Source organism: Podarcis gaigeae (genome assembly GCF_964106915.1).
Source record: "Podarcis gaigeae genome assembly, chromosome: 2".
Lineage (NCBI taxonomy): Eukaryota > Metazoa > Chordata > Lepidosauria > Squamata > Lacertidae > Podarcis > Podarcis gaigeae.
Window position 1 is genome coordinate 120,342,056 of NC_139679.1, and position 15,399 is coordinate 120,357,454.

Consider the following 15,399-nt stretch of genomic DNA (forward strand, 5'->3'; position numbering starts at 1 on the left):
TTTTCTTTTGTCTCGACAGGTGGACCCAGGCTCGCAACCCCTGTGTGTTGGCTGCATCAGTTCGAGCCAGGTGATGAAGTGTGGGTAAAAGATTGGGCACGGACGCCGCTACAACCGTGCTGGAAGGGACCTTATACCGTCCTGCTCTCCACACCCACTGCCGTGAAAGTCGCCAGCATCACCCCTTGGGTCCACCACACCAGAGTGACCGCTACAGATTGGACTGTGCAACTAAATCCTGATTAACCCCTTTGGCTGACCATCTCCAGACCCTCCGCTGACGACCGCTCTGCTGATATCACACCGGAAGCTGATATCTCTACGCACAGCTGAAGAATTGGATGGGAGGGGCGCCCGCGGGCAGCGTCCCCAACGTGAAAACCCGTGCCGGGACTGATCCAGGAAGTCCACCAGGACATTTAATATTTTCATAAGGACTTTCTCTTTTTTTTTCTGTTATCTGCTCTATGCCCCACAGCCCTGACCCCACTGAGCCATACCGCCCCTACTGGCCTGCTGGCCTCTGCTACGAATGGTTCGTCTTGCCGGTGGTAAGAGATGGCGTACTCTTTGGTTATTGGAAACTGGGGATTGATGAGATTGACGTATTGAAACACCCCACTGCCCCGTTGTGGCTCCTCTCCCACACCACTGTCCAGCACGTGTGGATAGTGCTCATACGGGAAGTTGCAGAGACGGTTGAAATCTATCGAGTTCTGGACCGCTCTTGCTGTTGTGGGAGGGTAGTCAACTGTTATCTGGGGGGTAGAGCACTGTACCAACCTCATTTGATAGACCAGGTCCTACTCTTAATCCAGGCGTTAGATGGGACGGAACCTATCTTAATGCAAGTGTTGCAGGGGTGGGAGCCTTAACCAGGTGTGCATTGAAATTGCTGAACAAGTGCCAGTAAGAGTTGCCATCCCAGGATTTCAGCTTCCATATGCTCTGGTCAGTAGGGAGGCAGCACGAAAGTTCAATCCACCCAACAGGGTTAGTAGAAAAGTTGACCCACATAGTAGGAGCATCAGCTCACCGGTGGGCTCTCATCCTTGAGGCTCAACAGGTAATCGGGCACGAATATCAGTGGGCTCTTCCACAATGAGCACACCCCCTGAATATTGCTGGGAGGAACCATGGAGTGATTGGGGATGGTGGATGGGAGTTATTACAACTGCCCTTGCCACATGGATGTGTCTCTTTTTCTGCTGGCATGAGCGTCATAGGCTCTGCGGGAGACGACGGCCCGATCCTTCTATCCCCTTGATGATCCTCCTAGTGTTCCTCGTTCTCCTAGTTGCAGGAGACAAGGAAGGTACTGCACCTGGTGAACAGGGTCAGATGGGGACTAGATTATTGAGTAAAATATCACGAGGAGAAAATTATCATAAGATGTGGAAAGACAATATTTATATCAAGGATATGTTCAAGTTCACCACAATGTTAAATCTTTCCAATTGTTGGCTGTGTATGCACATACCACCCTATGCTAAAAGGCCAGGTTTGATGCTACATGGAATTCCCATTGATGATATTTTTAATATAGAAAATAGAAAAAACCCTGAAGAAGCTCAGTGGCCGCCCGTAAAATTGGCCCTGTCCGAGCCAGCTTTTATTTGTTTAAAATTTTCTGAAGGGTCAACCCCACGAGGGATTTACCCTGATTGCTTACATGTATTGAATTTTGTATTTGATAGGGCCTGCTCTGCCTTCGTTAATTATGGAAATACCTCCCGGTGTTATCAATCCGATACTAGCGCCAAGTTAATGACTGATATGCACCACCTCCACAAAAGCTCTAGTTCCAATTCTTCTGTTCAGACCCTATTAAATTTTACCCAGGAGCTATGGCACATAAGCCTTCTGTTTTCACAAGCTTTCAAGTGGTCGGAGCAACACCGAAACATCAGTCACCTTCTTCCGGAAGAACTCTGGCTAATTTGTGGCGATGCAGCATTTAAATCCGTTCCCCGAGATCTTACTGGAATCTGTACCCTAGGAGTGGTGGTTCCCCTTTTATATAAGATAGGAGAGTTACCAACATCTCTCAGACTGCGTAACCGCAGGGCAGTGAATACACCTATTAACCATTATGTTGGGACCCAGATATCGCGGGGCCTACTACCTTCCTTAGGGGCAGCCATGAATTATAGAGATCTTCATTTGCTCGCCAATTGGACAGAAGGACTATTTAATGATACCATTAAGGCATTAAAGGACCTCAACCAAGAAGTGTCTGCTATGAGGGAGGTCGTTTTGCAAAATCGTTATGCTTTAGATGTAATGTTGGCCTCGAAGGGAGGAGTTTGTGCGCTAGTTCATTCTCATTGCTGCATGTTTATCCCAGATAATAATGTCAGCATTTCGGCCACAATTGACCACATGGAAACAATGATAGCTGAAAACCCGCTAAAAACTACAGAAGGTGATCCATGGAATTGGTTATATTCTTGGCTGCCCGATGGTAGTTGGATCAGGAATATTATGGTATTAATAGTAGGGTCACTTATAATCCTTTTGCTTCTCTGCTTTTGTATTCCCTGCTTGATGCAATGCTTGCAGAATATGATGGAAAAGATGATGTCTCGCATGATGGGACCTCGTGTAATTGCTGTAATGAGAGAATATAGACCCCTACCCCAGAACGAATCTAAGTAATAGATTGTTCAAAAGAAGAGGAGGGAGTGAAGGGAGATGGGAAGGATTTCTCTCAGTATTCCCTGTGCTTGCTTTGTACTTTGTACCTAAGAAAGATTGCTCTCAAATACTATCTGCAGGACATTCCTGTGCTAATCCTGTGCAAATCTCACTTCTGCAAATTTCGGCGAGACAGTCAGCACACCGCCAGTGAGTGTTTGCTAAATTTGTCTGGCGGGTCAAGAGTCCGTCTCTTGGCTTGCAGAAATATTTTAGCTGCTGTTTGCAGATTTAACCAGGCCTGCCAAAGAGGCCCCCTTCCTGCCTTATGCTTACTAATGCAAAAATAAGAAAAGACACATACAAGCAAGAGGGGAGGGGGGAGTGCTTAGCTAGTAGAAAGATACGTATGAGGAAGTGCTTAGCCAGCAGAATGATAGGAATGTTTAGCAAGAAGTTGAACATTTGCCAACTGATTGGGAAAGTCTGTAAAGGGTATGGGAGGGGGGAGAGTGTTCAGAAAAGTATAAGAAAGTCTGTTGAAGTGTCTTGAGACACAGCCAGTTTTTAGGAACTATCCTTCTGGTTGTCTCTGCGCACAGATTGTCTCTGTGCACAGATTTCAATAAACTTTTTCTCCAAAGAAGATTTTGCTTTCCTGGTACTTTTGTTCCCTCCAAGGTCCGGGGATGGCGAGGCTGATGGATCCCTAGGTAAATAAGGCTTCAATATATTATAAACCGCATGGTGGTAAGAGAGCTTCTAAACAGTTTACAATAATATACAACAGAACATTAAAATGGTGGATAAAACACAGTTAAAAAGCAGGTATTTAAGAGACAGCAGTGGTTTAAAAGAAGTAAATCGCATGCAGCTTCTACGTGTTCAGATGCGCTGGCCTAATTAAAATGTTTTGAGCAGTTGCCGGAAAGAGTACAGTGAGAGGACCTGCCTGGTGTCTGTCGGCAGGGAGCTCCAAAGTGGGTGTTATGGAAGACCTGGGGGGGGGAGTGGAAGGTCCCCCCCCCCCGTTTCCCCCCAAAGTCATTTTTTTCTGGAAAAATTGAAAATGAAAGTGTGTGGAATATTCAAACTATATCAAACATTTTTTCCCCCAGGAAAACAGGGCTTCAGAAAAAAAACTGTTTCCCCCCTCCCCAATTTTTCTAGTTTTTTTCCAGGCCTTCCCATCTCTAGGCATGAGCAACAGGCATTGATTGGAGAAGATGGGTTAAGTTTGCTGGATTATTACCTGCACTATCAGGTATTTCTGAAACCAGTAGGAGAACACTCCAATCTCCCAGGACATTCTATACAAGATCTGAAAGTCGCTGTATTATTACAAAAGAATTTCAGAAATAGACTGGAAAGAGAAGTTGCTGAATTGCAACTTACTACCAAACTTAAAACCATGGAGGGAGACATAGGATTCTTATCTCATTATACACGATAAAGCTATTTTAGCCATCTCACCCCTTGTTTTTGCCTGTAAGACCAATTGCAGGCGTTAACAGTCCTCAACAGGTTTACCACACCTATCAGCCAGTCACCCATTCCCACCACCCTTTCACTATATAGAAGGGCCTGGTGACTTCTGTTTGAGTGTACCTGAAGGAGTGTGCATCCACACGAAAGCTCATACCAATAATAAACTTGGTTTATTTATTTATTTATTTGCGGCTACGGCAGACCAACACTGCTACCTAACGGTAACGCGGCATTTCATCAGCAAAGATCATTTCTGAAATATTGCCTTTCACTAGACTACGCAACAAGGAAACTGTCTTGCTAACACACACAGGTATTTTGGGGTGGGGGTGGAGAACACATAGCCCATCAGGAACCGGCCACTGCCTGGATATTTCGGAGACATAAAACTGAAATCCCTCCTAGGCAGATGAAGGTGAAGATGAAGAATAAAAATCCTGAAACAGTGACCTATTAGCACTCTAGACACAGGCTGGAAAATCAATGCATTTTCTATACTGTTCTAATTTCTCTCTCAACCAAAGGTGTCATGGACTTTGAAGACACTCGAACTCAGGATGCAAGGGAGAAGCGTGCTAAGAGGAAGGGACGCTTGGCAAATCCACACCGGGATTAACTCCCGCCTGGGAACCTATGTCCCCACTGTGGAAGGATGTGTGGGTCCAGAATTGGCCTCCACAGTCACTTGCGGACTCATTTCTAAAACCGTTTTTATGGAAGACAATCTTACTCAGCAATGAGCGATTACCAAAGAAGACGAATTTCTCTCTTGACTACGTATTGAGGCTTATTATGCAGTATATGTTTTTCAACAGCATTTGTTCATTAGAGCTGCGATCCGAGGGGCTATATGCTCATTGCAAAGATACGTCATTTACATCATACATCAACAGAATACCAGTGAATGCTTTTGTGTCTATGAAAAATATCAGATCAATTCACACCAGATTAACAAATTTTGGGGATGGGAGAAATATTAAAGCAACGCTATATACAAGTGATGAATACAATCTGCAACACAGCCACTAAAAGGAATAAAAATTCTAATGGAAGCAAATTATAATTCTGAACACAATCATTGGCTTACTCTCTGTAGGAGTTATTTGATATGATTAAAGATCTTCCCACACGCCAAGCCTTTCTGTTTCCCTTGTACGAGTTCATTTCAGTTTAGTAAGGGAGTCCTTGTCACATAAGTTATTTCTGAAGGCCAAACATTTCTAATATTTCCTCGCTGTATGAGTTCTTTGGTGTCTAGTAAGGCTACTACTGAACCTGAAGCTTTTTCCACACTCCGAACATGTATACGGTTTCTCCCCTGTATGAGTTATTTGATGCACCTTAAAGGCGCTATGGTGACTGAAGCTCCTTCCACACTCCGAACATGTATACGGTTTCTCTCCTGTATGAGTTCTTTGATGTGAGGTAAGCTGACCACATTGACTGAAGCTCTTCCCACACTCCAAACATTTATAAGGTTTCTCTCCTGTGTGCAATCTTTGATGCAAGTTAAGGCTGGCACTGTGACTGAAGCTCTTTCCGCACTCCAAACATGTATATTGTTTCTCCCCTGTATGAATTCTTTCATGTGAGGAAAGGGAGTTAATGCGACTGAAGCTCTTGCCACATTCCCAGCATTTATAAGGTTTGTTGCCTCGATGAGTTTGTTGATGTCTAGTAAGCGCATTGCGGTAAGCAAAGCTCATTCCACATTCCAAACACGTATGCTGTTTCTCCCCTGTATGAGTTCGTAGATGCGAGGTAAGGGCACCAGTCCTACTGAAACTCTTTCCACACTCTGAACATGTATACGGTTTCTCCCCTGTATGAGTTCGTAGATGTGAGGTAAGGGCACCAGTCCTACTGAAACTCTTTCCACACTCTGAACATGTATACGGTTTCTCCCCTGTGTGAGATCTTTTATGCAAGGTAAGGGCACCACAGTGTCTGAAGCTCTTTCCACACTCTGAACATGTATACGGTTTCTCCCCTGTATGAGTTCGTAGATGCAAGGTAAGGGAACTAGTTTCACTGAAGCTCTTTCCACACTCCAAACATTTGTAAGGTTTCTCCCCTGTATGAGTTCGTTGATGCGACTTACGATAGCTAATGTTACTGAAGCTCTTTCCACACTCTAAACATGTATACGGTTTCTCCCCTGTATGAGTTCTTTGATGCGAGGTAAGCTGACCACATCGACTGAAACTCTTTCCACACTCTGAACATGTATACGGTTTCTCCCCTGTATGAGTTCTTCGATGCGAGGTAAGCTGACCACATCGACTGAAACTCTTTCCACACTCTGAACATGTATATGGTTTCTCCCCTGTATGAGTTCTTTGATGCAATGTAAGCTGAAAACATCGACTGAAACTCTTTCCACACTCTGAACATGTATACGGTTTCTCCCCTGTATGAGTTCTTTGATGCGAGGTAAGCTGACCACATTGACTGAAGCTCCTTCCACACTCTGAACATGTATATGGTTTCTCCCCTGTATGAGTTCTTTGATGTAAAGTAAGAGCTGAGCGGCTACCCAATCTCTTTCCACACACTGTGCATTCATGCTTTTTCTCCTCTCTGGGAATTTGATTTTCACCACCCTGAGACATACAAGAGTCACCCTCCGGCTTCTGCTTTTGTCTCCCCTCTTGCCTGCTGCCTCCATCTTGACCCCCCAGCGTCCTTTGCTCCTCCTCCTCTTTGGATCCTTTTGGTGACACTTCTGAATGTTCCCCTTCTACCAGGATCCCTTCAACATCTCCTGATGGAATAAAAAGGCAAACTGATGAAATGCTAAAGGAGCGTCTTCACCCCAAACATTCAGTCAGGACACAGAGATCCAGGTCCCAGGGCCTTGTGGCAGTTCCCTCACTGTGAGAAGGGAAGTTACAGGGAACAAGGCAGAGGGCCTTCTTGGTAGTGGTGCCCACCCTGTGGAACGCCCTCTTGTGAGATGTCAGATAAATAACTATACAACTATACAACCTTTAAAAGACATCTGAAGGCAGCCATGTAGAGGCAAGTTTTTAAATATTTTATTATGCTTTTATATTTGTTATATTTGTTAGAAGCCAGCTAGAGTGGCTGGGGCAACCCAGTCAGATTCGTGGGGTACAAATAATGAAAGTATTAGTATTGCATTAACATTGTCTTATTTATTGAGTTTATATACTGCCCTATACCCGGAGGACTCAGCATGGTTTACAGAAAAGATCACATCGTATATAATCAGAATAAAAACAACAGCCCAATAACACCCATCCCCCAAAAAAGAGCAACCTTTGAAAAAGACTATAGGATGTCAAACATAGCAAGCAAAAACCTGGTTTAAAAGGAACATGTTTGCATGGCACCTAAAGGTGTATACCCCTTCATGTATCACTGCCTTGTCATGGCAAAGGGGGCTTGAATAACTCAGATATGACCTATAATAATAATAATAATAATAATAATAATAATAATAATAATAAATTATTGATACTACAAAACACTTAATTGATGCTACAAAAAAAGCTTAAATAACAATAAAATAAAAAATCAATTTAGGGGGAAATCCATCTAATAAACATTAGATGATCACCCGAGGTAGCTGGCCAAATTAGTCCCACCTGGGCCAGCGAGGAGACCAGGGAAGAACTAGCTGTGGGATCCCAGAGTGGGTAATCTTCACAAAAAAGGGAGGGGGAGGGAAGGAACAAAAGATCGGGCAAGGTTCAAACTGAAAGCCAGGTGGAATAGTTCTGTCTTACAGGCCCCTCATCAGAGAGTTTAGACAAAATGTGATCCACCTGGAGAAGAAACTGGCAACCCACTCCAGTATTTTGCCATGAAAGTTCCAGGGACATAAAACAGGAGAAGCTTTGAGAGGAAAGTGAGTTTCCAAGGCATGCTCTGATTCATGGGGTCACAGAGAGTCGGACACGACTAAGACGACTAAACAACAACAAAGGTGTATAAGGAAGGCGTCAGCTGAACTTCCCTGGGGAGAGCATTCCACAGACGGGGAGCCACTGCAAAGAAGGCCCTGTTCTCGTGTTGCCACCCTCTGGACCACTTGAGATCAGAGGGGATCTCAGGGTCCGAGTAGGTTCATATGCAAAGAGGTGGCCCTTGAAGTATTGTGGTCCTGAGCCATTTAAGGCTTTATAGGTCAAAACCAGCACTTTGAATTGGGCCTGGAAACTATTTGGTAGCGAGTGCAGTCAGACCAGGATGGGGGTAATATGCTCAAACCACCTTGCTCCAGTGAGCAACCTGGCCGCTGAATTCTGCACTAGCTGAAGTTTCCAAACTGCCTTCAGAGACAGCCCTACGTATAACGCATATCTATATCTAACCTTGAAGTTCCCGGAGCATAGACAACGGTATATAGGCTATCCCTGTACAGATAGGGGTGTAGCTGGGCCACCAGCCAAAGGTGATGAAAGGCACTCCAGGCCATCTGAGCCTCGAGCAACAGCAAAGGATCCAGGATTGCCCCCAAGCTACGAACCTGCTCCTCCAGAGGAAGTGTAACCCCATCAAGAGCAGGCGACCTTCCAGCCATCTGCTCTAGGGAACCACCCACTAACTGAGCCTCACTCTTATCTGGATCGAGCTTCAATTTGTTGGCTCTCATCCAGTCCATTACCCAGGCAAGACACTGGTCCAGCATTTCCACTGCCTCATCTTCAGATAGAAAGGTGAAATAGAGCTGAGTGTCATCAGCATACTGCTGGCAACGTACTCCAAACCTCTGGATAACCCTTCCCAGCGATTTCATGTAGATGTTAAACAACAAGGGGGATTGGATTGGGCCCCATGGAACCCCACATTGAAGCTTCCATGGGGCTGAAAAGCATTGCCCAAGTAACACTCTCTGGGAACGACCATCCAAGTAGGACTGGAACCACCGCAAAGCAGGGCCACCCACCCCCAGTTCAGAGAGTCGCTCCAGAAGGATACCATGGTGGATGGTATTGAAAGCCGCTGAGAGGTGGAGAACAATGAACAGGGACACATTTCCCTTGTCTCTCTCTCGACAGAGGTCATCATAGAGGGCCACCAAAGCAGTTTCCGTGCCAAAACCAGGCCTAAACCCTGATTGAAATGGATCCAGAAAATCAGTTTCTTCCAAAAGCACCTGGATCTGGTCTGCAACCACTCGCTCCAGAACCTTGCCCAGGAAAGGGAGATCAACAACTGGCCAGTAGTTAGGCTTTCTGAATTCAGGGAAGGTTTCTTAAGGAGTGGTTTTACCTCTGCCTCCTTCAAACATGCAGGGACCACCCCCTCTTGTAAAGAGGCACTGATCATCTCCCTGGCCCAGCCTGCTGTTCCCTCCCTGCTGGTATTTATCAGCCAAGAGGCGAAAGGGTCAAGAGTGCAAACGGTCACCCTGACTGATCCAAGCACCTTGTCCATATCCTCGAGGCTGACCAACTGGAAAAACTCATCCAACACAACAGGACTAGACTGTGCTCTGGACAACCCATGAGACTCATCTGCTGTAACAGCAGAGTCAAGGTCTTGGTGGATGCAAGCAATTTTATCTTCAAAATGCTCTGCGAACAAGTCACAGCGAGCTACTGCTGGTTCTATTCCTCCTTTGAGCCTGCCTGTAAAAGGCTCTGTACAGCTTGGGAAAGTTCCGCCGGACGACATAATGAAGATGCAATGGAGGCAGCAAAGTATGCCTTCTTTTATCCCTTCACTGCCACTAGGTAGGCTTGATAATGAGCCCTTACCAGTGTTCGGTTGCTTTCCTCCACTTTCATTCAAGCAGTCTCCCAGCTTGTTTCCTCACCTGGAGCGTACCAGGGGGCCAATCAGGCTCCACAAAGTGGGAGAGGCTGCTCAGGAGTATTATTATTAGTAGTAGTAGTAGTAGTAATAGTAGTAGTATTAGCCTGTCTAAATAAGGCCTCAGCCACACTTGGAATTTTATTGTGGATTTGAAGTTGCTTGTTTCTCCTTTTTTTAAAAAAAACTCTTCTGCCCAGAACTGCTCTTGCAGAAACTGCTTACACAAATAATTTAAAATGTGTGTATTGGGGGGGGGGGTGTAATTGGTTCTTTTTGTTTCTGTTTTGATTATGTACTTTTATCCTGTGAACCGTCCTGAGGCCTGTGGGTATAAGGAGGTATGTAAATTTAACAAATTATAGTAAAATCAGGCCAGATTAAAATTATTACAAGTTCCAGGGGGAGCCCCAGCAGAAGGTTTTCCAATGGTTAAGGGTTTGCCTTGACCCCAAGCCCTATGGGGAGCCCAAGGAAGGTCCCCCACCTGCCCAGGTTGGCCTGCAGGGAGTAGAGGAGGAGAAAGATCCGCCCTTCCATTGGGAAAAGATGTCCTACCCCCATACAAAGGGGGAAAGCCCTATAAATGCATTATTTTAGCGGAATTATATACAGAATGCATTAATTATGGCAAATGTAAATATTTGGGGAAATACCCTTTGCAAAAGCGCGTGCATTAGGCGAGATCTGCACCAAAATGCTGACCAATTTTCAAGAGGTCTTTAAAAATGTGAAAATCTGGATAAATTGATGACTAGGAAAACGAGAGGCAGAAAAAAACTTACACTGAAACGGTTTGCCTAACAGGTTTTTTTTTTTTAATCCCTCCCCAGACCTCCCTCCAGCAGCACCCCCACTCCCCCGCCCCCCCGTTATAATATATAATAATATGACGCACCTCCAGCGCCTCCGCGAGGAAGGACAGCCGCCGCCATGTTCGGCATCTCCCCCCCCCCCCCCGCCCAGCGGTACAGGAAGCAGAAGCTGCCATTCTCCCGGCAGCCTTTTTTCCTCCGCTCTAGGAATCTCAGCTGTGTCGTCGCTGCTCTTAACCGATTCGGAGCCGAGCGGCAGGAGCCTCTGGGCTTCTCCGGGCAAAGAGCGAGGAGAAGCGCTGGTCTCGCCTTCGGAAAGCCCTGCTGGATCAGCTGCACGGGCGCCCCAAAACGTTTTCTAAACTAATTTTTAAAAATTATTTTCAATTTTCAAATTAACATTTTTGCTTTTGGTACAATCCATATCCAATCCAAATTTGCAATAATTGACTTCCCCCCGCCCCCGTTTCTAGCCCCCCCTTTATTCTCCTTGCATATAATTACTATATATTTCCTTAATTTATTTCAACCTTTGTTCTCCCTCCTAATTCTATTCTTAGTTCATAAATGTTACATCAAACCTGGTAATGTTTTCACGTTTTTACGGTGTTCTTTAAAATAGTCTATAAAGTTCTCCCATTCTAGATTGAAATTTTTTTCTGATTAGATCTGTCCACAGAAAGTTTAGCCATTTCGACATAGTCAATCATCTTAGTTATCCATTCTTCTTTCGTTGGGACCTTTTCTTCTTTCCACATCTGGGCTAGTAGCATCTGGCCGCTGTGAAGCCTTATTTACCTAGGGATCCATCAGCCTCGCCATCCCCGGACCTTGGAGGGAACAAAAGTACCAGGAAAGCAAAATCTTCTTTGGAGAAAAAGTTTATTGAAATCTATGCACAGAGACAATCTGTACATAGAGACAACCAGCAGGATACCTCCTGAAAGCTGGCTGTAAAGAAATACATTTCAGCAAGCCTTCTTATACCTTTTGAGCATTTCCCCCCTCCCATTCCTTCCTCAAATTTTCCCCAATCAGCTGGCAAATGTTCAACTTATTCCCTTATATGGCACATCTTTCTGCTGGCTAAGCACTTCCTCATACGTGTCTTTCTGCTAGCCAAGCACTTCCCCATACGTGTCTTTCTGCTAGCTAAGCACTTCCCCATACGTGTCTTTTCTTATCTTTGCATTACTTAAGACAGGAAGCGTATGGCAGGAAACATGGTGATGATTTGCCGTGGAAGAAACTAAAAAGTTTTAAAAATTAGTTTCTTCCATTAGATTCACAAAATGTTTAGGGGTATGCATCCCCCTAGAAACCACCTTTTTGCCAAGGCACCCAAACATGGTTTGTAGTTTTGAAATATGAAAACAAATGCATGTTATAAAAGACAGAGTGAGACCTCTTTGGCAGGCTGGTTAAATTTGCAAACAGCTGCAATTTTCTGGCTAGCTGGTAAGGCAGGAAGCTGGACTCTTGACCTGCCTGAGTTTAGCAAACACCCATTGTTTGCTAAACTGCCGCAACTGCAAAAACAGGATTAGTACAGGAATTTACTGCAGGAAATATTTGAGAGCAACCCTTACAAGGTACAATGGTACAGAGAAGGTAGAGAGAAATCCTTCTCATGCCCTGCATGTATGTCTTGCATTTCTAAAAATATTTCTAAAACAGGTAGCACAAAAACAGGAAACAGCTCCCAGTCTGCAGAGCTGAAAACAGGAAGCAGCTTCTGGCCCACAGAGCTGACGCATTTGCGGTTTCTGCTAGCTGCACAACTTTTAGCTTCTTTGCCTTATTAACCCTTCCTTCTCCCTTCACTCCCTCCTCTTCTTTTGAACAATCTATTACTTAGATTCGTTCTGGGGTATGGGTCTATATTCTCTCATAAAAGCAATCACACGAGGTCCCATCGTGTGGGATATCATCTTTTCCCATCATATTCTGCAAGCATTGCATCAAGCAGGGAATACAAAAGCAGAAAAGCAAAAGGATTATAAGCGACCCTGCTATTAATACCATAATATTCCTGATCCAACTACCATCGGGCAGCCAAGAATATAACCAATTCCATGGATCACCTTCTGTAATTTTTTTTAAGCGGGTTTTCAGCTATCATTGTTTCCATGGGGTCAATTGTGGCCGAAATGCTAACATTGTTATCTGGGATAAACATACAACAATGAGAATGAACTAACACACAAACTCCTCTCTATGTTGAAGATGTTACCAATGGGAATTCCATGTAGCATCAAACCTGGCCGTTTAGCATAAGGTGGTATGTGCATACACAGCCAACAATTGGAGAGATTTAACATTGTGGTGAACTTAAACATATCTTGGACATAAATATTATTCCTCCACATCTTATGATAATTTTCTCCTCGTGATGTTTTATCCAATAACCTAGTCCCCATCTGTCCATGTTCACCAGGTGCAGCACCTTCCTTGTCTCCTGCAACTATGAGAACAAGGAATACTAGGAGGATCATCAAGGGGATAGAAGGATTTGGCTGTTGCCTCCTGCAGAACCTATGACGTTCATGCCAGCAAAAGAAAAGGCACATCCATATGGCAAGGGCAGTTGAAATAACCCCTATCCACCATCCCCAATTACTCCATGGTTCCTCCCACCAATATTCAGGGAGTGTGCTCATTGTTGAAGAGCCCACTGATATTCGTGCTCGATTACCTGTTGAGCCTCAAGGGTGAGAGCCCACCGGTGAGCTGATGCTCCCACTATGTGGGTCAACTTTCCTACTAACCCTGTTGGGTGGATTGAACTCTCGTGCTGCCTCCCTACTGACCAGGGCATATGGAGGCTGAAATCCTGGGGTGGCAATTCTTATTTTGGGAGGCTCGAGCCACCACGATTGTCAGAGGTGGTGCTGCAGAATTTACTGGCACTTGTTCAGCAATTTCAATGCACACCTGGTTAAGGCTCCCACCCCTGCAACACTTGCATTAAGATAGGTTCCGTCCCATCTAACGCCTGGATTAAGATTAGAACCTGGTCCATCAGATGAGGTTGGTACAGTGCTCTACCTCCCGAATGACCGTTGGTTACTCCCCCCCAACAGCAAGAGCAGTCCAGAACTTGATAGAATTCGACCGTCTCTGCAACTTCCCGTAGGAGCACTACCCACGCGTGCTGGATAGTGGTGTGGGAGAAGAGCCACAACGGGGAAGTGGGATGTTTCAATACGGCAACCTCATCAAACCCCTGTTTCCAATAGCCAATGAGCACGCCATCTCTTGCCACCGGCAAGACGAACCAGTCATAGCAGAGGCCAGCAGGCCAGTAAGGGCGGTATGGCTCAGTGGGGTCAGGGCTGTGGGGCATAGAGCAAATCAATACAGAATATAACAAGGAGAGAAAAGAGAAAGTCCTTATGAAAGTATTAAATGTCCTGGTGGACTTCCTGGATTAGTCCCAGCACGGGTTTTCACGTTGGGGACGCTGCCCACGGGCGCCCCTCCCATCCAATTCTTCAGCTGTGCGTAGAGATATCAGCTTCCGGTGTGATATCAGCAGAGCGGTCGTCTGCCAGGCTTCTGGAGATAGTCAGCCGAAGGGAGTTCTCTGGATCTGGTGTAACTGTCCAGTCTGAAATGGCTTTCTTCACTGAGTATGGTGGACCCAAGGGGTAATGCCGGCAACTTTCACGGCCGTGGGTGTGGAGAGCAGGACGATATAAGGTCCCTTCCAGCACGGTTGTAGCAGCGTCCGTGCCCAATCTTTTACCCACACTTCATCACCTGGCTCGAACTGATGCAGCCAACACACAGGGGTTGCGAGCCTGGGTCCACCTGTTGAGACAAAAGAAAACTCGGAAGAATATCTGGACATAATTATTCAATTGCATATCCTGACCAGCATGTGGGGGCAACATTCTGACATATGGGACCGGTCTCCCAACCACAATTTCAAAGGGTGACAGATGGGTCTGTCTTAATGGGAGACTGCGGACCCTGAATAATGCCAGAGGTAACATTGTCACCCAATTAGACCCAGTTTCCTGTGTCAGCTTGGATGGCTGATTCTGGGGTCTGTATGCTGTATGCAACTTTCAGTTAATTTGTAGTGCCTTAGCCAATTCCTGCAACATTGAATGAACAAAGGCTGGTTCATTGTCACCAGGTTTAGGGCTCTGGTGAGCGCAGTTAATTCTGCCAGCTGGGCCGATGTTCCAGGCGGGAGTGGCTTTGCCTTGATCACCTGGTCTTCCAGGGCTACCACTGCATAACCTGCCTTCCAGTGTCCAGCCTCAATGAAGCTGCTTCCATCCATAAACCATGATGGCCACTGGGGGTCTGCTTCATCTTTAAGGTCAGGCCTGCTAGGGTACACCTCATCCATTACTTCAATGCAGTCATGCGTGGGCTCCTCACCTACCCCTACCGGTAATAGGGTAGCTGGGTTGAGGGCTGTGGCGACTTGGAATTTCTAACGCGGATGTAATAATAACATCTGACATTTCCTCATTTTAGCCTGGGAGAGGAAATAGGTGCCTCTCAGCAGATGGCACGCTGATTCTTTCCTAAGCGGCCTCGCCCTCCTCCCCGGGCGGTTTCTCCCAACGGTGGACCTCCCATCCTCAGGGCCATCAACTTCTTTGCCTGGTACTTCTTTTTCTTCTGGGCCTCTTCCTCTTTCTGATTATAAGTGGTC

At 45.7% G+C, this 15,399-nt stretch overlaps 2 protein-coding genes and 1 long non-coding RNA gene across 8 annotated transcripts in view; 1 reads left to right on the plus strand and 2 right to left on the minus strand.

The window, feature by feature from the left end:
- The window catches only part of LOC310837543 (uncharacterized protein), a 48,405-nt gene extending 37,544 nt beyond the window's left edge, over positions 1-10,861 (minus strand). For 2 of the 5 annotated variants that reach the window (XM_083724275.1, XM_083724279.1), the window contains exon 1: positions 10,808-10,856. In XM_083724275.1, the coding sequence (XP_083580401.1) occupies positions 10,808-10,853 (46 nt within the window). In that variant the 5' untranslated portion in view covers positions 10,854-10,856. Of the gene's footprint in view, positions 1-4,280; positions 6,890-10,807 lie in introns of those variants that run through there. The other 3 variants (XM_083724281.1, XM_083724280.1, XM_083724274.1) reach the window with 3 other exon arrangements.
- LOC310837726 (uncharacterized protein) overlaps positions 1-15,399 on the plus strand; it is a 196,905-nt gene that overhangs the window by 112,515 nt on the left and 68,991 nt on the right. The gene's annotated exons all lie outside the window — the stretch shown is intronic.
- On the minus strand, positions 13,641-14,842 carry LOC310836228. Its single transcript, XR_014559935.1, has 2 exons — positions 13,939-14,842; positions 13,641-13,768 (listed from the first exon to the last, which is right to left on the minus strand). It is a non-coding gene; the product is annotated as an uncharacterized lncRNA (long non-coding RNA).